This window comes from Pseudophryne corroboree, chromosome 8, assembly GCF_028390025.1.
Source record: "Pseudophryne corroboree isolate aPseCor3 chromosome 8, aPseCor3.hap2, whole genome shotgun sequence".
Lineage (NCBI taxonomy): Eukaryota > Metazoa > Chordata > Amphibia > Anura > Myobatrachidae > Pseudophryne > Pseudophryne corroboree.
This window is the reverse complement of record NC_086451.1, coordinates 448,106,158-448,128,865: the sequence shown is the minus strand read 5'-3', so window position 1 is coordinate 448,128,865 and position 22,708 is coordinate 448,106,158. Positions and strand designations below refer to the sequence as shown.

Sequence of the window (22,708 nt, the reverse complement as noted above, 5' to 3'; positions counted from 1 at the left end):
CTCCATGACACTACCTGCTCACCTGGACCTCTGACCAGCGCTCACCTGGACACCCAGCGATGATGCAGTGTAACGAGAGGATCTGAGTAGAGTGCGGGGACACTGGGGACCTATAGACAAGTAGCAAACAACTCTGTAACCCACTGTTGACAGTGCCGGCAGACACCATGTGACCTGACCCATCTGGCTGTGGGGACATTAGGAGACACACACAGAGGAAGTGGGAACACGGGGCAGTGCACTGTGTGCAAGAAATGGCAGTGGCGCCCCCCACCTTACGCAAAAGGGGGATAGAGCGCGCCGTAGGCGCGCGCAAAAAATATAGGGGTGTGGCTTCATGGGGAAGGAATATGGCTACAAAATAATTCCAATTCATATAACGGTGCACAGTAGTCTCCATTATTCAAATTACGCTGCACAGTAGCGCCACTACACCAGGTAAAGCCCCTTTTACACATTACGGCAGACAGCGTCCCCCTTTTACACATTACGGCGGACAGCGTCCCCTTTTTACACATTACGACAGCCAGTCCATCTTTTTACACATTATGGCAGACAGCGTCCCTTTTGTACACATTACGGTAGACCACGTCCCCTTTTTACACAGTACGGCAGCCAGCGTCCCCCTTTTTACACAGTACGGCAGACAGCGTCCCCTTTTTACACATTACGGCAGACAGCGTCCCATTTTTTCCACATTACAGCAGACTGCGTCCCCCTTTTATATATATATATATATATATATATATATATATAATATACAGATGAGGTCCCTGCACTTGCCCTTTGAAATCCACGTGATAATGCTCAGGTGCCATCCGAGGAATTAATCCGATATAACAAATGAAATGGCGGCACTCCGAGACTGCTTAGTGTGAAGAAATGCTGCTTTATTAATAGAGTAGCATTTCTTTACACTCAGCAGTCTCGGAGTGCAGCCATTTCGTTTATATAGCTCTGGTAAAATCCACATTGACAATATACAGTGCCAGGACACATGAGCAATTGCTTTGTATAATAATAACATGGGTTTCATAGAGTTAACTCACCAAGCCCTGACCACACTTCAGCCTGTATAGGGGGAGGGAGAAACTGAGTACAGGGAGAGCGTTTTACTTTCTGTTTCTGCTATCACTGATAGCAGAAGTCCGTGCATGCAGGGAGAGGAACTTTTCTGCCTGATGGTATGAGAGCACAGGACTCCCCTGCATGCTGTGGCTGACAGAGACCCACTATGAGTATTATGGCAAGGACATCACTGCTGTGGGGGACACAGTCACTACAAAGCAAACTGCCGCCGCCCGGCTCCCTCTCCCTTCTGCCTGCTCACTGCTCAGTTCTGACCAGCAGCAGCATGACAGCTCGCTAGGAGGGAGGGAGGAGAGAGAGAGAGAGATCTCGATCTCTACTTACCAGACCTGGCTGCTGCAGGCGCTGCTGCTCCTTCTTCCCCCGTCCAGCACTGACAGTGACAGTGCTCTATCTCTTACCCAATCACAGGGACAGGGGCGCTTCGGCACTTACACAGGTGCCGCTTCCAGGACATTTTTCAATGGTCTTTTCGGCCACTTTCCTTGGCCCCGCCCCCTGCCCGGCCCCTGCTACCGCCGGATTACAGTGCACAGTGGGAGGCACCGTTCTCGGTGCCGCAAAAGGGCATTTAAATACCCATTTAATATCTAAAAACATTAACATAATATAAAGAAGATTCTTATGACACAGATTATGTGTCACAAGTATCTTCTTTGTATTATTTTAATCAGGAATGACAGGGGAGGCACTGCCTCCCCTGCCTCACCTGACTGCACGTCCCTGCTGTACATGTATTTCTCTGACGTCCTAGTGGATGCTGGGAACTCCGTAAGGACCATGGGGAATAGCGGCTCCGCAGGAGACTGGGCACATCTAAAGAAAGCTTTAGGATCACCTGGTGTGCACTGGCTCCTCCCCCTATGACCCTCCTCCAAGCCTCAGTTAGATTTCTGTGCCCGACGAGAAGGGTGCACACTAGGGGCCCTCCTGAGCTCTTTGTGAAAGTTTTAGTTTAGGTTTATTATTTTCAGTGAGACCTGCTGGCAACAGGCTCACTGCATCGAGGGACTAAGGGGAGAAGAAGCGAACTCACCTGCGTGCAGAGTGGATTGGGCTTCTTAGGCTACTGGACATTAGCTCCAGAGGGACGATCACAGGTTCAGCCTGGATGGGTCACCGGAGCCGCGCCGCCGTCCCCCTTACAGAGCCAGAAGAGCGAAGAGGTCCGGAAAAATCGGCGGCAGAAGACGATCCTGTCTTCAGATAAGGTAGCGCACAGCACCGCAGCTGTGCGCCATTGCTCTCAGCACACTTCACACTCCGGTCACTGAGGGTGCAGGGCGCTGGGGGGGGCAGCGCCCTGAGACGCAATAAATCGATAAAAAAACCTTATATGGCTAAAATAAATGCATCACATATAACTCCTGGGCTATATGGATGCATTTAACCCCTGCCAAAACATACAGAAAAAGGATGATAAGGACGCCGAGAAAGGGGCGGAGCCTATCTCCTCAGCACACTGGCGCCATTTTCCCTCACAGCTCAGTTGGAGGGAAGCTCCCTGGCTCTCCCCTGCAGTCACTACACTACAGAAAGAGGTTAAAAAAGAGAGGGGGGCACAAATTAGGCGCAGTATATAACAATACAGCAGCTATAAAGGGAAAAACACTTATATAAGGTTATCCCTGTATATATATAGCGCTCTGGTGTGTGCTGGCAAACTCTCCCTCTGTCTCCCCAAAGGGCTAGTGGGGTCCTGTCCTCTATCAGAGCATTCCCTGTGTGTGTGCTGTGTGTCGGTACGTTTGTGTCGACATGTATGAGGAGAAAAATGATGAGGAGACGGAGTAGAGTGTCTGTAATAGTGTTGTCACCCCCTAGGGGGTCGACACCTGAGTGGATGTACTGTTGAAATTGCGTGACAGTGTCAGCTTTGTATAAAAGACAGTGGTTGACATGAGACAGCCGGCTACTCAGCTTGTGCATGTCCAGACGTCTCATACAGGGGCCCTAAAGCGCCCGTTACCTCAGATACAGACGCCGACAGGGGTACTGACTCCTGTGTCGACGGTGAAGAGACAACCGTGGTTTCCAATAGGGCCACACATTGCATGATTGAGGCAATGGAAAAAGTTTACACTTTTCTGATAATATGAATACCACCAAAAAAAGGGGTATTATGTTTGGTGAGGAAAAACTTCCTGTAGTTTTCCTGAATCTGAGAAATAAAATGAGGTGTGTGATGATGCGTGGGTTTCCCCCCGATAACAATTGATAATTTCTAAAAAGTTATTGGCAGTATACCTTTTCCCGCCAGAGGTTAGGGTGCGTTGGGAAACACCCCCTAGGGGGGATAAGGCGCTCACACGCTTGTAAGAACAAGGGCTCTACCCTCTCTTGAGATGGCCGCCCTTAAGGATCCTGCTGATAGAAAGCAGGAGCGTATCCTAAAATGTATTTACACACATACTGGTGTTATACTGCGACCAGCAATCGCCTCAGCCTGGATGTGCAGTGCTGGGTTGGCGTGGTCGGATTCCCTGACTGGAAATATGATATCCTAGATAAGGACAGTATATTATTGCCTATAGAGCAATTAAAAGATGCATTTCTATATATGCATGATGCACAGCGGAATATTTGCCGACTGGCATCAAGTATAAGTGCGTTGTCCAATTATTCCAGTAAAGTGGTCAGGTGATGCGGATTCCAAACGGCATTTGGAAGTATTGCCTTAAAAGAGGGGATGTACCCCAGGTCGCCTCTCAAAATAAGACGCCGTATTATCTGGAGCAGTCCTGGTTGGCAAGCGGACAAAAGGGTTCCTCTTTTCTGCTCGTGACAGAGGGAGAGGAAAATGGCTGCAGAGATCAGCCAGTTCCAAGGAACAGAAACCCTTTTCCGCCTCTGCCAAGCCCTCAGTATGACGCTAGGGCTTTACAAGTTCAGGCACGGTGGGGTCCCGTTCTCAATGAATTTCAGTGCGCAGTGGGCTCACTCGCAAGTAGACCCCTGGATCCTTCAGATAATATTTCAGGGGTACAAATTGGAATTCGAGACGTACTCCCCTCGCCGTTTCCAAAAGTCTGTTTTACCGACGTCTCCCGCTGACAGGGAGGCAGTTTTGGAAGCCATTCACAAGCTGTATTCCCAGCAGGTGATAATCAAGGTACCCCTCCTGCAACAGGGAACGGGGTATTATTCCACACTATTGTGGTACCGAAGCCAGACGGCTCGGTGAGACCGATTTTAAAATCTAAAATCTAAAATCTTTGAACACTTGCATACAGAGGTTCAAATTCAAAATTGAGTCACTCAGAGCAGTGATTGCAAACCTGGAAGAAGGGGACTACATGATGTCTCGGGACATCAAGGATGCTTACCTTCATGTCAAAATTTACCCTTCTCACCAAGGGTATTTCAGGTTATGGTACAGAACTGTATCAGTTCGGACGCTGCCGTAGGGATGGTCCACGGCACCCCGGGTCTTTACTGAAGTAATGACCGAAATGATGATATTCCTTCGAAGGAAGGGAATTTTAGTTATCCTTTACTTGGACGATTCCCTGATAAGGGTAAGATCCAGGGAACAGTTGGAGATCGGTGTAGCACTATCTCAGGTAGTGTTGCGGCAGCACGATTGGATTTTCAATATTCCAAAATCGCAGCTGGTTCCGACGACTTGTCTTCTGTTCCTAGGGATGATCCTGGACACAGTCCAGAAAGAAGGTGCTTCTCCCGGAGGAGAAAGCCAGGGAGTTATCCGAGCTAGTCAGGAACCTCCTAAAACCGAACCAAGTCTCAGTGCATCAATGCACAAGGGTTCTGGGTAAAAATGGTGGCTTCCTACGAAGCAATCCGATTCGGCAGATTCCACGCACAGTGGAACCTTCTGGACAAATGGTCCGGGTCGCATCTTCAGATGCTTCAGCGGATAACCCTGTCACCAGGGACAAGGGTATCCCTCCTGTGGTGGTTGCAGAGTGCTCATCTTCTAGAGGGCCGCAGATTCGGCATTCGGGACTGGGTCCTGGTGGCCACGGATGCCAGCCTGCGAGGCTGGGGAGCAGTCACACAGGGAAGGAATTTCCAGGGCTTATGGTCAAGCCTGGAGACATCTCTTCATATAAACATTTTGGAACTAAGGGCCATTTACAATGCCCTAAGTCAAGCGAAACCCCTGCTTCAGGGTCAGGCGGTATTGATCCAATCGGACAACATCACGTCAGTCGCCCACGTAAACAGACAGGGCGGCACGAGAAGCAGGAGGGCAATGGCAGAAGCTGCAAGGATTTTCGCTGGGCGGAAAATCATGTGATAGCACTGTCAGCAGTGTTCATTCCGGGAGTGGACAACTGGGAAGCAGACTTCCTCAGCAGACACGACCTTCACCCGGGAGAGTGGGGACTTCACCCAGAAGTCTTCCACCTGATTGTAAACCAAAGGTGGACATAATGGCGTCCCGTCTAAACAATAAATTAGACAGATATTGCGCCAGGTCAAGGGACCCTCAGGCAATAGCGGTGGACGCTCTGGTAACACCGTGGGTGTACCAGTCAGTGTATGTGTTCCCTCCTCTGCCCCTCATACCAAAAGTACTGAGAATCATAAGAAGGAGAGGAGTAAGAACTATACTCGTGGTTCCGGATTGGCCAAGAAGGACTTGGTATCCGGAACTTCAAGAGATGCTCACGGACGAACCGTGGCCTCTACCTCTAAGAAAGGACCTGCTCCAGCAGGGGCCTTGTCTGTTCCAAGACTTACCGCGGCTGCGTTTGACGGCATGGCGGTTGAACGCTGGATCCTGAAGGAAAAAGGCATTCCAGATGAAGTCATCCCTACCCTGGTCAAGGCCAGGAAGGACGTAACCGCAAAACATTATCACCGCATTTGGCGAAAATATGTTGCGTGGGGTGAGGCCAAGAAGGCCCCTACAGAGGAATTTCAACCGGGTCGTTTCCTCCATTTCCTGCAAACAGGACTGTCTATGGGCCTAAAATTAGGGTCCATTAAGGTTCAAATTTCGGCCCTGTCGATTTTCTTCCAAAAAGAACTGGCTTCAGTGCCTGAAGTTCAGACATTTGTAAAAGGGGTACTGCATATACAGCCTCCTTTTGTGCCTCCAGTGGCACCTTGGGATCTCAATGTTGTGTTGAGTTTCCTAAAGTCACATTGGTTTGAACCACTCACCACTGTGGACTTAAAATATCTCACATGGAAGTGACGAGTTAGCCCTGGTTTCAGCCAGGCGTGTGTCAGAATTGGCGGCTTTATCATATAAAAGCCCTTACTTAATATTTCATTCTGAAAGGGCAGAATTGAGGACTCGTCCTCAATTTCTACCTAAGGTGGTTTCTGCATTTCACATGAACCAACCTATTGTGGTACCTGCGGCTACTAAGGACTTGGAGGATTCCAAGTTGCTTGACGTGGTCAGGACCCTGAAAATATATGTTTCCAGGACGGCTGGAGTCAGAAAATCTGACTCGCTGTTTATCCTGTATGCACCCAACAAGCTGGGTGCTCCTGCTTCTAAGCAGACGATTGCTCGTTGGATTTGTAGTACAATTCAGCTTGCACATTCTGTGGCAGGCCTGCCACAGCCAAAAATCTTAAAATGCCCACTCCACAAGGAAGGTGGGCTCATCTTGGGCAGCTGCCCGAGGGGTCTCGGCTTTACAACTTTGCCGAGCAGTTACTTGGTCAGGAGCAAATACGTTTCTAAAATTCTACAAATTTGATACCCTGGCTGAGGAGGACCTGGAGTTCTCTCATTCGGTGCTGCAGAGTCATCCGCACTCTTCCGCCCGTTTGGGAGCTTTGGTATAATCCCCATGGTCCTTACGGAGTTCCCAGCATCCACTAGGACGTCAGAGAAAATAAGAATTTACTTACCGATAATTCTATTTCTCGTAGTCCGTAGTGGATGCTGGGCGCCCATCCCAAGTGCGGATTGTCTGCAATACTGGTACATAATTATTGTTACCAAAAAATTTGGGTTATTGTTGTAGTGAGCCATCTTTTCTAGAGGCTCCTCTATTATCATGCTGTTAACTGGGTTCAGATCACAAGTTGTACAGTGTGATTGGTGTGGCTGGTATGAATCTTACCCGGGATTCAAAATCCTTCCTTATTGTGTACGCTCGTCCGGGCAAAGTATCCTAACTGAGGCTTGGAGGAGGGTCATAGGGGGAGGAGCCAGTGCACACCAGGTGATCCTAAAGCTTTCTTTAGATGTGCCCAGTCTCCTGCGGAGCCGCTATTCCCCATGGTCCTTACGGAGTTCCCAGCATCCACTACGGACTACGAGAAATAGAATTATCGGTAAGTAAATTCTTATTTATACACCTGTCACTCTCTGTATACTAGTATACATTACTGTACCTGTTATTACCATCATATACTATACATGTATTATACACCTATCACTCTCTGTATACTAGTATACATTACTGTACCTGTTATTACCATCATCATATACTGTACATGTATTATACTCCTGTCACTCTCTGTATACTAGTATACATTACTGTACCTGTTATTACCATCATATACTGTACATGTATTATACTCCTGTCACTCTCTGTATACTAGTATACATTACTGTACCTGTTATTACCATCATCATATACTGTACATGTATTATACACCTGTCACTCTCTATATACTAGTATACATTACTGTACCTGTTATTACCATCATATACTGTACATGTATTATACTCCTGTCACTCTCTGTATACTAGTATACATTACTGTACCTGTTATTACCATCATCATATACTGTACATGTATTATACTCCTGTCACTCTCTGTATACTAGTATACATTACTGTACCTGTTATTACCATCATCATATACTGTACATGTATTATACCATACCTCCCAACTTTTCGGCTGTGTGAAGAGGGACACACTCGCGCGCTCCCGAAAAGGGGGCGTGGCCTACGAAAAGGGGGCGTGGCTTCGCGGGAGGACCCGCGATCGCGAGCCACGCCCCCGTTTTCGTCACTGAGGGGGCATGCCCAGCGCTCTGTGAGCCGCTGGCATGCCCCCTATCCCTCTGACTCCACTGAATAGACGCTGTGCGCATGCGCACAGCGTCTATTCACCGCTGCTCTGCTAAGCAGGGCAGCGAGAATCAGAGACTCCCAACTGCTCCCCCCACCGCGGGACACTGCGGCCCGCGGGTGGGACAGCGGGACAGTCCCCAAAAAACGAGACTGTCCCGCGAAAATCGGGACAGTTGGGAGGTATGATTATACACCTGTCACTCTCTGTATACTAGTATACATTACTGTACCTGTTATTACCATCATATACTATACATGTATTATACACCTATCACTCTCTGTATACTAGTATACATTACTGTACCTGTTATTACCATCATCATATACTGTACATGTATTATACTCCTGTCACTCTCTGTATACTAGTATACATTACTGTACCTGTTATTACCATCATATACTGTACATGTATTATACTCCTGTCACTCTCTGTATACTAGTATACATTACTGTACCTGTTATTACCATCATCATATACTGTACATGTATTATACACCTGTCACTCTCTATATACTAGTACACATTACTGTACCTGTTATTACCATCATCATATACTGTACATGTATTATACACCTGTCACTCTCTGTATACTAGTATACATTACTGTACCTGTTATTACCATCATCATATACTGTGCATGCATTATACACCTGTCACTCTCTGTATACTAGTATACATTACTGTACCTGTTATTACCATCATATACTGTACATGTATTATACACCTGTCACTCTCCGTATACTAGTATACATTACTGTACCTGTTATTACATCATTATATACTGTACATGTATTATACACCTGTCACTCTCTGTATACTAGTATATATTACTGTACCTGTTATTACCATCATCATATACTGTACATGTATTATACACCTGTCACTCTCTGTATACTAGTATACATTACTGTACCTGTTATTACCATAATCATATACTGTACATGTATTATACACCTGTCACTCTCTGTATACTAGTATACATTACTGTACCTGTTATTACCACCATCATATACTGTACATGTATTATACACCTGTCACTCTCTATATACTAGTATACATTACTGTACCTGTTATTACCATCATCATATACTGTACATGTATTATACACCTGTCACACTCTGTATACTAGTATACATTACTGTACCTGTTATTACCATCATATACTGTACATGTATTATACACATGTCACTCTCTGTATACTAGTATACATTACTGTACCTGTTATTACCATCATCATATACTGTACATGTATTATACACCTGTCACTCTCTGTATACTAGTATACATTACTGTACCTGTTATTACCATCATCATATACTGTGCATGCATTATACACCTGTCACTCTCTGTATACTAGTATACATTACTGTACCTGTTATTACCATCATATACTGTACATGTATTATACACCTGTCACTCTCCGTATACTAGTATACATTACTGTACCTGTTATTACATCATTATATACTGTACATGTATTATACACCTGTCACTCTCTGTATACTAGTATATATTACTGTACCTGTTATTACCATCATCATATACTGTACATGTATTATACACCTGTCACTCTCTGTATACTAGTATACATTACTGTACCTGTTATTACCATCATCATATATTGTACATGTATTATACACCTGTCACTCTCTGTATACTAGTATACATTACTGTACCTGTTATTACCACCATCATATACTGTACATGTATTATACACCTGTCACTCTCTATATACTAGTATACATTACTGTACCTGTTATTACCATCATCATATACTGTACATGTATTATACACCTGTCACACTCTGTATACTAGTATACATTACTGTACCTGTTATTACCATCATATACTGTACATGTATTATACACATGTCACTCTCTGTATACTAGTATACATTACTGTACCTGTTATTACCATCATCATATACTGTACATGTATTATACACCTGTCACTCTCTGTATACTAGTATACATTACTGTACCTGTTATTACCATCATCATATACTATACATGTATTATACACCTGTCACTCTCTGTATACTAGTATACATTACTGTATCTGTTATTACCGTCATCATATACTGTACATGTATTCTACACCTGTCACTCTCTGTATACTAGTATACATTACTGTACCTGTTATTACCATCATCATATACTGTACATGTGTTATACACCTGTCACTCTCTGTATACTAGTATACATTACTGTACCTGTTATTACCATCATATACTGTACATGTATTATACACCTGTCACTCACTGTACACTAGTATATATTACTTACCTGTTATTACCATCATCATATACTGTACATGTGTTATACACCTGTCACTCTCTGTATACTAGTATACATTACTGTACCTGTTATTACCATCATATACTGTACATGTATTATACACCTATCACTCTCTGTATACTAATATACATTACTGTACCTGTTATTACCATCATCATATACTGTACATGTATTATAGACCTGTCACTCTCTGTATACTAGTATACATTACTGTACCTGTTATTACCATCATATACTGTACATGTATTATACACATGTCACTCTCTGTATACTAGTATACATTACTGTACCTGTTATTACCATCATCATATACTGTACATGTATTATACACCTGTCACTCTCTGTATACTAGTATACATTACTGTACCTGTTATTACCATCATCATATACTGTACATGTATTATACTCCTGTCACTCTGTATACTAGTATACATTACTGTACCTGTTATTACCATCATCATATACTGTACATGTATTATACAGCTGTCACTCTTTATACTAGTATACATTACTGTACCTGTTATTACCATCATCATATACTGTACATGTATTATACTCCTGTCACTCTCTGTATACTAGTATACATTACTGTACCTGTTATTACCATCATATACTATACATGTATTATACACCTATCACTCTCTGTATACTAGTATACATTACTGTACCTGTTATTACCATCATCATATACTGTACATGTATTATACACCTGTCACTCTCTGTATACTAGTATACATTACTGTACCTGTTATTACCATCATATACTGTACATATATTATACACCTGTCACTCTCTATATACTAGTATACATTACTGTACCTGTTATTACATCATCATATACTGTACATGTATTATACACCTGTCACTCTTTATACTAGTATACATTACTGTACCTGTTATTACATCATCATATACTGTACATGTATTATACAGCTGTCACTCTTTATACTAGTATATATTAAAGTAACTGTTATGATTGGGATTCTATGTTAACTAGTATATATTACCGAATGTTATTTTTATTCTACCATAAGTTACATGTTTGTATATAGGTGACACCAGGCTGTATAGTGCTGTGACTGGTTACATGTGTATAATGTGTGTTCCTCTATGTCTCTCTCAGACAGTCACACTCTGCGGTATTATTTGACGGGGGTGTCAAGGAATGGATCTGGTCTGCCTGAGTTCTCTATAGCTGGATATGTGGATGATCAACAGATAGTAAATTATAACAGTGAATCTCATGTCTTACATCCTGTGGCTCTATGGATGACTAAAGAGGGACCGGATTACTGGGAGCGGCAAACACAGATTGCCAAAGCTACCGAGGCGGCATATAAACGTAGAGTGAGTACAGCGATGAGCCGCTTCAATCAAACTGGAGGTGAGACACACTATACTGTATAGACACATAGCACACCACTACACTGTATATACACATAGCACACACACTACACTGTATATACACATAGCACACACAGTACACTGTATATACACATAGCACACACACTACACTGTATATATACATAGCACACACACTACACTGTATATACACATAGCACACACACTACACTGTATATACACATAGCACACACAGTACACTGTATATACACATAGCACACACACTACACTGTATATACACATAGCACACACACTATACTGTATATACACCTAGCACACCACTACACTGTATATACACATAGCACACACACTACACTGTATATACACATAGCACACACAGTACACTGTATATACAAATAGCACACCACTACACTGTATATACACATAGCACACACACTACACTGTATATACACATAGCACACACACTACACTGTATATACACATAGCACACACAGTACACTGTATATACAAATAGCACACACACTACACTGTATATACACCTAGGACACCACTACACTGTATATACACATAGCACACACACTACACTGTATATACACACAGCACACACACACACACACACACACACACACACACACACACACTGCACTGTATATACACATAGCACACACACTACACTGTATATACACACATAGCACACACACTTCACTGTATATACACATAACACACACACTACACTGTACTGTACAGATGAAGCCTCCATTATCTTTGCTGTTTCTACACCTAAACTGAGGTTTAGTCGCATCTAGGCGATAGGTTAAGTTGCTGAGTTCATGCATGGACAGGCGCGTTGAGGCACGACTACATACTCAGCATGCAATACACATCTCCACCACTGGGTGGCTAATGCTCCACTAATCCAGTACTTTAGAGCGAATAGCGGCGGATTGATCTACAAGCTCAGTCAAATGGTCAGTGACGAATGTACGTGCTGCATACTGTGCACACAGACCAATGGTTAGACCGAGAGAGTAAAAAAAAAGTTTATACAGACGCAAACAAATGTGTTAAACACTTGTCCATTGCCGTGTTACTGTATGTGAGCGTCCAAGTCCCAATAGTGTATACAGACTCAGAGGCAACTAATGTGTTAAAGCAATACTGTAGTGCATTGACGTTAAAGTATGTACAGTATATGTTTTGTACAATATGAGCGCCCAAGTCCCGTAACGGCATAAACAAAAAACAATGGGAAGGGATCACTGCTTACAGTACATTTACACATGAGCTTGGGCATCTGTCATGAGGCATCGTGTCCGAGTGGTGAAGTGTGACGCTTCCCATGCTAAGAGTCTCGGGTTTGATTAATTTTTTTCGGGGTTATCTATTGTAATAGTACCTTCACATTCAATAGAAACATGCACACAGATTTTACATAAATCACGGCAAAGCTTCAAGAGCGTCTAATTCCGCTATCTAAAATACACCCATAGACATATCAATAATTATAAAATAGTGTATGCAGACGCAACTACAGTAACTGTTCGAGCAATACTGTAGTTCATTGACGTTAGGGAATCTTTTACTGTACTGTATGAGAAGGGACACAAGAGTTTGTGTCTGCACTTCGTATCAGATCTTCATTTACATACTGTATAGTACTGTGTTGTCAATTTATTGTAACCTGACCTCCCTGTCTGTCTGTGAAATGAGCAGGCTCCCAAGGGGGAAATGAGATAGGAGTGGGGGGATGTGTTGGCTAAATACCATGTTATGCAGAAATTATTAAGTCACTGGTCTGCAGAAATTATTCATTCACCCAAAAAGAGGAACCAATAAATCAATTATAATAATGTATACATACGCACATCATGATATAGAATGTGTTACAAACTATTGTCCATTAACGATAGGGTTATGCTGTATTGTACTATATAAGCGTCCAAGTCCCGTAAACAAAAACCAATGGGATGGGATCACTGCTTACAGTACATTTACACATGAGTTTGTGCATTTATCATGAGGCATCTGGTGAAGTGTGCCACTTCCCATGCTAAGAGTCACGGGTTCGATTCCCAAAGTGTGAATGCATGTTTATTTTTTCCCTGTCACTTTTTTTTAAATCTATAGTAATATACCTCCACATTCAATAGAAGTGTGCACACAGATTTTACATAAATCAAGACAAAGCTGCAGGAGCGTCACATTCCGCTATCTAAAATACACAGACGCTATGGGGCTAAGCGAGCTCTATGCACCGGGGTATGTGGCGTTGGGTCGACTCAACTTAGGTCGATAGTCATTAGGTCGACTATGGAAGGTCGACATGCATTAGGTCAATAGGGACATAGGTCGACATGTGCAAGGTCGACAGTTCAAAAGGTCAACATGTTGTTTTTTAAACTTTTTTGGGCGTTTTCTTCGTAAAGTGACGGAAAACCCCAATTAGTACACTGCGTCCCCTCGCATGGCTCACTTCGTTCGCCATGCTTCGGGCATACCGTTCCAATCGTAGTCCACGTGGATTGTTAAGTATGGAAAAATCCAAAAGATGAAAAAAATGTGAAAAACTCATGTCGACTGTTTGACCTAATGACCATGTCAACCTAATGACCATGTCGACCTAAGGCATGTTGACCTAATGACTGTCGACCTAAGCTGTGTCGACCTAACGAACATATCCATACGGTACACATAGAGTACAGTAGCAGGCCAGACTCAATCACAGAGCTGGTTCACAAAATGGATGCCGCTCATGCCCACAGCTACTATATGGAGAGAGCGACGGTATCAATTTTGCAAGAATCAGGGCAATGATGAAGGAGCGTCTCGATACACTAGTTAAAATATACACAGCGGCAATGAGGTCCCGTAGAATGAGCAATCAATAAAAATTATGTTTTTTCTGAAACTTTCTAAAAAAATGTTTGTTATCTATTGTAATAGTACCTTCACATTCAATAGAAACATGCACACAGATTTTACATAAATCACGGCAAAGCTTCATGAGTGTCTAATTCCACTATCTAAAATACTGTCAGGTTCGGTTTGGCTTGTGTCCCCAGAGGGGGGCGCTAGTGGGTCAGTGGAGGTAGGATGGAAGAAGTAAGGAGGCTGGATTGGGTTTCTGCGCATGTGCGCAATGATGTTTTATTAAATGAAAAGTTTAAACAGTAATGCAGCAGGAATACTTGCAGAGATAAACAATAAGGAATGCAATGGTTATGGTGCAGCGTGGAAGCTGAGAGTCTATGGAAAAGCAGTATGACTGTGTAGTTGATAATAAGCTGGTATGGGAACCAGAGTAGTTTAAAACGTGGAGCCAGCAGAGATGGTGGTATTGGTAGCAAACCTGGTAGCAGATGCAGGAGACTTGGTGAAAAGTTCACAGTGCAGTTGGTAATGCACAGGCAGCTTGCAGGCTGATTCACAGGTGAGGTGATGAAATGCACCTGGAGAGATAGTCTCTACTGCTGAGACCTGGAGCACACTGTAGCTGTAGAAGATGTGGAGCCAGGTAACAAACGCAGGGATTGCTGGTGCTTGTAGTTCCACGGAGATACAAGAAGGTAACCAGGAACACGGAGAAACAGGAAGGTAACCAGGAACACGGAGAAACAGGAAAGCAGATCCAGACACGTGTCGCAGGAGTGACACAAAGTTCAGGACAACCACAGGCTCACCCTGCAGCTCCTGATATACCCCCTGGTCTGCAGGCATTGGCTGGAGTGGAACGAGGAGGTGCGGCCAAGCTCCGGCTTGGCTGCCGCACTCAGACTGAGGGAAACTGTCATGGCGGCGCCCATGCCGCGGCCCGGCGGGAACGCGGCGTGCTCACACGCCTGCTGACAACAGGGACGCTCCCAGGCCCAGGATGACATCCGGCGACAGGGAGAGGGGTGACAGCAAAACGTAGGGACCCGGACGGAGTCCGCACCGACGGACAGATGCGATGGCCGTACCGGCAACGGGAATCCAGAATCTTGTCTATTTCGAACTCTTCGCCCCGCTGGGTTCGTATACTGGGACCAACTGGAAGAGCTCTTTGGAAGCGATTCAGGACTAACGGTCTGAGGAGAGAGACATGAAAGGCATTACGAATTCGTAAAGAAGGAGGCAATTTGAGTTTGTAGGCCACAGGACTGATAACTCTTTCAATGGAGAAAGGACCAATGAAGCGTGGTGCAAACTTCATCGACGGCACTCTAAGACGAAGGTTCCGAGTGGAAAGCCAAACCTTGTCACCAGGTTTCAGGCTAGGAACTGCACGTCTTTTGCGGTCAGCAAAGAACTTATAGCGACTGGAAGCTTTTTTGAGAGAAGCATGAATCTTCCTCCATATTGAGGAGAACTGACTCAAAACAGAAGTGGCGGCAGGAACATCAATACTAGGAAGGTCTTGGAAATCTGGAACACGAGGATGTTGTCCATATACAGCAAAAAACTGAGTTGTTTCTGTGGCAGTATGGTAGCGGAAGTTGTGGGCAAATTCAGCCCACGGGAGCAGGTCCATCCAGTCGTCTTGAGAAGATGAAACATAAAGTCTTAAAAAGGTTTCCAACTCTTGATTTACCCTCTCCGTCTGTCCATTCGTCTGAGGGTGGTAGGCTGACGAAAACTTGAGGTTGACTTGCATGGCAGAACAAAGGGCTTTCCAAAACCTTGCCACGAACTGAACTCCACAGTCGGATATAATTTCAGTGGGTAGTCCATGTAAACGGAAAATCTCCCATAGGAAGATTTGAGCAAGTTTTGGGGCAGAAGGAAGACCCTGGAGTTGAACAAAATGGGCCATTTTGGTAAACCTGTCAACCACTACCCAGATGGTATTAAATCCTTGAGAAGAGGGAAGGTCAGAGATGAAATCCATGGACAAGTGTGACCAGGGACGGCTGGGAACAGATAATGGCTGTAACTGACCTGCTGGAGACTGACGAGGAGTCTTGTGCTGCGCACACTTAGGGCAGGATGCCACGAAGTCTTTGATATCGACTTTCATCTTCGACCACTAGTATGTTTCGGAAAGGAACTTGAAGGTTTTTAGGACACCAGGATGCCCAGAGAATTTGGACTGATGAGCCCAAGACAGCAACTTGGGACGAAGTTCAGGAGAAACAAAAGTCTTACCAGGAGGCGGAGCAGGAGAAACTTGAGATGAGGCAAATGCAACTGGATTCAGGATGGAATGCGGAACTGGATCGGACGTCTCTTCTTCGGATTCCATAGATCGGGACAAAGCATCTGCTTTGGTATTCTGAGAACCTGGGCGGAAATGAAGCTTGAAGTTAAAACGGGAGAAGAACATAGCCCACCGGGACTGGCGAGGATTAAGACACTGGGCTGCCTTTAAGTAGAGCATGTTTTTATGATCCATGTAGATCAGGGGTGGGGAACCTCCGGCCCGCGGGCCGTATACGGCCCGCGAAGCCGTTTGGTCCGGCCCACCAGCTTGTCAGTGAGACACACTGCCGCTCAGTCGGGCGGCAGCGTGTCTCAGCTGTCAGCACAGGGAGACGGAGGAGAGCGCGGCTGTGTCGAGTGGGACCAGCGGCGTGTAGAACTTCAAACCAGCCGCCGGTCCGTGAGCCAATCAGAGCTCGCGGACCGGCAGCCAATCAGGAGCCGCGGCTGCCGGTCCGCGAGCTCTGATTGGCTCTCGAACCGGCGGCTGGTTTGAAGTACTACACGGCGCCTCCGCTCCCACCCGACAGCCGCGCTCTCCTCCGTCTCTCAGGTAAGCAGCACGGAGGGGAGGGGGGAGGGCAACTGCATACCTGGCACCGTGGGGGCATCTGCATACCTGGCACTGTGGGGGCATCTGCATACCTGGCACTGTGGGGGCATCTGTATACCTGGCACTGTGAGGGCATTTGCATACCTGGCACTGTGGGGGCATTTGCATACCTGGCACTGTGGGGGCATTTGTATACCTGGCACTGTGGGGGGCATTTGTACACCTGGCACTGTGGGGGCATCTGTATACCTGGCACTGTGGGGGGCATCTGTATACCTGGCACTGTGAGGGCATTTGCATACCTGGCACTGTGGGGGCATTTGTATACCTGGCACTGTGGGGGCATTTGTATACCTGGCACTGTGGGGGGCATTTGTACACCTGGCACTGTGGGGGCATCTGTATACCTGGCACTGTGGGGGGCATCTGTATACCTGGCACTGTGAGGGCATTTGTATACCTGGCACTGTGGGGGCATTTGTATACCTGGCACTGTTGGGGGCATTTGCACACCTGGCACTGTGGGGGCATCTATACCTGGCACTGTGAGGGCATTTGTATACCTGGCACTGTGGGGGCATCTGCATACCTGGCACTGTGGGGGCATTTGTACACCTGGCACTGTGGGGGCATTTGTACACCTGGCACTGTGGGGGGCATTTGTACACCTGGCACTGTGGGGGCATCTGTATACCTGGCACTGTGGGGGCATCTGTATACCTGGCACTGTGGGGGGCATTTGCATACCTGGCACTGTGGGGGCAATTGTGGATCTGGCACCGCACTATTGGGGGCATATGTGTATCACGTCCCATTTTAACTGGCCACACCCATTTTTTTGGCGCGTGCGCGCCTCCGGCGCGCACACACACAGTACCTCTAAGGGGCAGACCTACTGGGGGGCAGGGTAATTTTTTAAGTTGAGAATTTTTGTATGGCCCCCGAAGGATTTTATAAATATCCAAATGGCCCTCGGTAGAAAAAAGGTTCCCCACCCCTGATGTAGATGATGAATGGAAACTTCGCCCCTTCCAGGAGATACCTCCATTCCTCAAGGGCCAGCTTGATCGCCAGTAGTTCTTGTTCACCAATGGAATAGTTAGCTTCTGCAGGAAGAAATTTGCGAGAGAAGAATCCACAAGGGTGAACCTTCCCATCGGCTCCCATTTGAGAGAGAATAGCTCCAACTCCTACTGTGGAAGCATCTACCTCCAACTCGAAAGGCTTGTTAACATCTGGTTGCGACAAAACTGGGGCGGACATTAAAGCCAGCTTGATTTTTTGAAATGCAGCCCAGGCATCTTCTGACCAGTTGGAATGATCTGCTCCTTTCCGAGTTAAGCTGGTAATAGGAGCAATGAGAGTTGAGAATCCTCGGATGAACTTCCTATAATAATTAGCGAATCCCAGGAATCGCTGAATGGACTTGAGAGTATTCGGAATGGACCAATTGGCAATAGCTTCCAACTTTGTTGGGTCCATCTGGAGATCCGATCCAGAAATTATATACCCCAGGCGGGTATGGAAGGAACTTCAAAAGTACACTTGGACAACTTGCCGTAGAGACAGTTCTCACGAAGACGTCGGAGGACCTCACGGACTTGTAGACGATGAGAAGAGAGATCTTGGGAGAAGATGAGGATATCATCCAGGTAAACTACGAGATACTTGTACAGAACGTCACTGAAGATTTCGTTAACGAAGTGCTGGAACACTGCTGGGGCATTGCTCAACCCGAATGGCATTACCAGGTACTCGTAATGACCATCCCGAGTATTAAAGGCTGTCTTCCATTCATCACCACTACAAATTCTGATGAGATTGTAGGCACTGCGGAGATCTAACTTGGTGAAGATGCGGGCTCCCTTGACTCTATCAAATAATTCAGTGATGAGAGGTAATGGATAGCTGTTTTTGATGGTAATATCGTTGAGACCCCGGTAGTCAATGCATGGACGTAATCCTCCATCCTTCTTTTTAACAAAGAAAAAGCCCGCACCAGCGGGTGAAGATGAGGGGCGGATGAGTCCTTTCTGTAGGTTCTCCCTGATGCATTCGCTCATCGCCTCGGTTTCAGGAACAGATAACGGATAAGTACGCCCCCTAGGTGGTTTCTTGCCGGGAATGAGGTCAATGGGGCAATCCCACTCTCTATGGGGCGGCAGAACATCAGCGGCCTTTTCACTGAAGACGTCAGAGAAATCTTGATAGGCCATAGGAAGACTTGACTGGGTTTTGACTTCAGTAGACTTTACAGGACAAACTTGGGCTAAGCAGGACTGACGGCAATGTGAACCCCAGGAAGTGAGTTGTAACGTAGACCAATCAATCTGCGGATTATGTAGTTGGAGCCAGGGCATACCCAACACGATCTCCTGGGTTGCCTGAGGAATGACCAGAAACTTTATTAATTCGGAATGCAGGAACCCGACTCCCAGTACCACTGGCCTGGTTTGGTGAGAGATATAACCCTTGGAAATTCGGCTACCATCCACTGCAGTGATGTAGACTTGATATGAGAGTTCGCAGACTGGCAACCGAAACTTATCTACTGCAGCTTGTGTAATGAAGTTTCCAGCTGCTCCACAGTCCACTAACGCAGTTGCAGATTGGAGTCCAGCCGTAGTCTCTAAAGTCACAGGAAGAATAAGGTCTTGGTTTGAAGGAGCTTGTCTAGAAGATCCCAACTTGACTCCTCCTTTACAAGTCAGGATCTGGCATTTCCCGAACGCACTGTACAAGAATTAATTTGGTGACTTCTCGCTGCACAATAAAGACACAGTCTCTCACGAAGTCTTCTTGACCGCTCCTCAGGAGTTAAGCGGGACCTATTAATTTGCATAGGCTCATCAGAAGGTGGAGGCTGAAATTGTACTGGAGGTACCATTCTTGACTTGCGAGGCTCACTACGAGCACGCTCACTATTGCGTTCGCGAATGAGAGAGTCCAACTTGATACACAGAGAGATTAGTTCAGACAATTGCTCAGGAATATCACGGGTTGCCAGTTCATCTTTGATCCGATCCGAAAGTCCATGCCAGAAGGCTGCTACCAGGGCTTGATTATTCCACTGAATCTCTGCGGCTAACGTCTGGAACTGGATGACATATTGGCCCATACTTCGGGTACCTTGACGAAGCTGGATAAGATCTGCAGAGGCTGATGTTGCACGACCCGGTTCATCAAAGATGCGTCTGAAGGTTGACACAAATTCAGCATAGTTGTTCATCAGAGGGTCAGCACGTTCCCACAGAGGAGACACTCAACTCAAGGCTAATCCAGAGAGCAGTGAAATTATGTAGGCAACCTTTGACCTTGACGTGGGGAAATTATGTGATAATAATTCAAACTGGATTTCACATTGGTTAAGAAACCCACGACATAGCTTCGGACTGCCATCATATTTGCTGGGCACGGGCAGGTGCAAGCGTGACACTGGAGTTGATGCAGCCGGTGAAGAAGGACCCACAGCACTTGCGGGTGCTGGGGTAACTGAAACTGGAGAAGCAAGTACACTAGGCAGAGATTGTTGTAGTGTATCAATCCGGGAGGACATCCCTTGCAGGAACTGGAACATCTGCTGCGCAGCCTCTTGACCATCCAAATGGGAGACCAGATTTTGTAAGGCCCCTGACCCCACACTCTGACCACCACTTACTGTCAGGTTCGGTTTGGCTTGTGTCCCCGGAGGGGGCGCTAGTGGGTCAGTGGAGGTAGGATGGAAGAAGTGAGGAGGCTGGATTGGGTTTCTGCGCATGTGCGCAATGATGTTTTATTAAATGAAAAGTTTAAACAGTAATGCAGCAGGAATACTTGCAGAAATAAACAATAAGGAATGCAATGGTTATGGTGCAGCGTGGAAGCCGAGAGTCTATGGAAAAGCAGTATGACTGTGTAGTTGATAATAAGCTGGTATGGGAACTAGAGTAGTTTAAAACGTGGAGCCAGCAGAGATGGTGGTATTGGTAGCAAACCTGGTAGCAGATGCAGGAGACTTGGGCCCTCATTCCGAGTTGATCGCTCGCAAGGCGAATGTAGCAGAGTTACACACGCTAAGCCTACGCCTACTGGGAGTGTATCTTAGCTTCTTAAAAGTGCGACCGATGTATTCGCAATATTGCGATCACAAACCTCGTAGCAGTTTTAGAGTAGCTTCAGACTTACTCTGCCTGTGCGATCAGTTCAGTGCTTGTCGTTCCTGGTTGACGTCACAAACACACCCAGCGTTCGCCCAGGCACTCCCACCGTTTCTCCGGCCACTCCTGCGTTTTTTCCGGAAACGGTAGCGTTTTCAGTCACACGCCCCTAAAACGCCGTGTTTCCGCCCAGTAACACCCATTTCCTGTCAATCACATTACGTTCGCCGGAGCGATGAAAAAGCCGTGAGTAAAAATACTTTCTTCATAGTAAAGTTACTTGGCGCAGTCGCAGTGCGAACTTTGCGCATGCGTACTAAGCGGATTTTCACTGCGATGCGATGAAAAAGACAGAGCGAACAACTGGGAATGAGGGCCTTGGTGAACAGTTCACAGTGCAGATAGTAAAGCACAGGCAGCTTGCAGGCTGATTCACAGGTGAGGTGATGAAATGCACCTGGAGAGAGAGTCTCTACTGCTGAGACCTGGAGCACACTGTAGCTGTAGAAGGTGTGGAGCCAGGTAACAAACGCAGGGATTGCTGGTGCTTGTAGTTCCACGGAGATACAGGAAGGTAACCAGGAACACGGAGAAACAGGAAGGTAACCAGGAACACGGAGAAACAGGAAAGCAGATCCAGACACGTGTCGCAGGAGTGACACAAAGTTCAGGACAACCACAGGCTCACCCTGCAGCTCCTGATATACCCCCTGGTTTGCAGGCATTGGCTGGAGTGGAACGAGGAGGTGCGGCCAAGCTCTGGATTGGCTGCCGCACTCAGACTGAGGGAAACTGTCATGGCGGCGCCCATGCCGCGGCCCGGCGGGAACGCGGCGTGCTCACACGCCTGCTGACAACAGGAATGCTCCCAGGCCCAGGATGACATCCGGCGACAGGGAGACGGGTGACAGCAAAACGTAGGGAGCCCGGACGGAGTCCGCACCGACGGACAGATGCAGCTGTGGTGAGTCGATTCCTGACAAATACACCCGTAGACATATCAATAAATACTGCGTAAAATAGTGTATGCAGACGCAACTGCAGTAACTGTTCGAGCAATACTTTAGTTCATTGACTT

At 46.0% G+C, this 22,708-nt stretch overlaps 2 protein-coding genes across 2 annotated transcripts in view; one reads left to right on the top strand and one right to left on the bottom strand.

Annotated features, from left to right (window-relative positions):
* LOC134949562 (zinc-alpha-2-glycoprotein-like) overlaps positions 1–1,576 on the bottom strand; it is a 75,663-nt gene extending 74,087 nt beyond the window's left edge. The window contains exon 1 of the mRNA XM_063938220.1: positions 1,414–1,576. The gene's annotated coding sequence lies outside the window, so the exon portion shown is untranslated. The remainder of the gene's footprint in view (positions 1–1,413) is intronic.
* Positions 1–22,708, top strand: part of LOC134949563 (H-2 class I histocompatibility antigen, Q9 alpha chain-like) — a 101,065-nt gene that overhangs the window by 25,915 nt on the left and 52,442 nt on the right. The window contains exon 2 of the mRNA XM_063938221.1: positions 11,525–11,785. Within this exon, the coding sequence (XP_063794291.1) occupies positions 11,525–11,785 (261 nt within the window). The remainder of the gene's footprint in view (positions 1–11,524; positions 11,786–22,708) is intronic.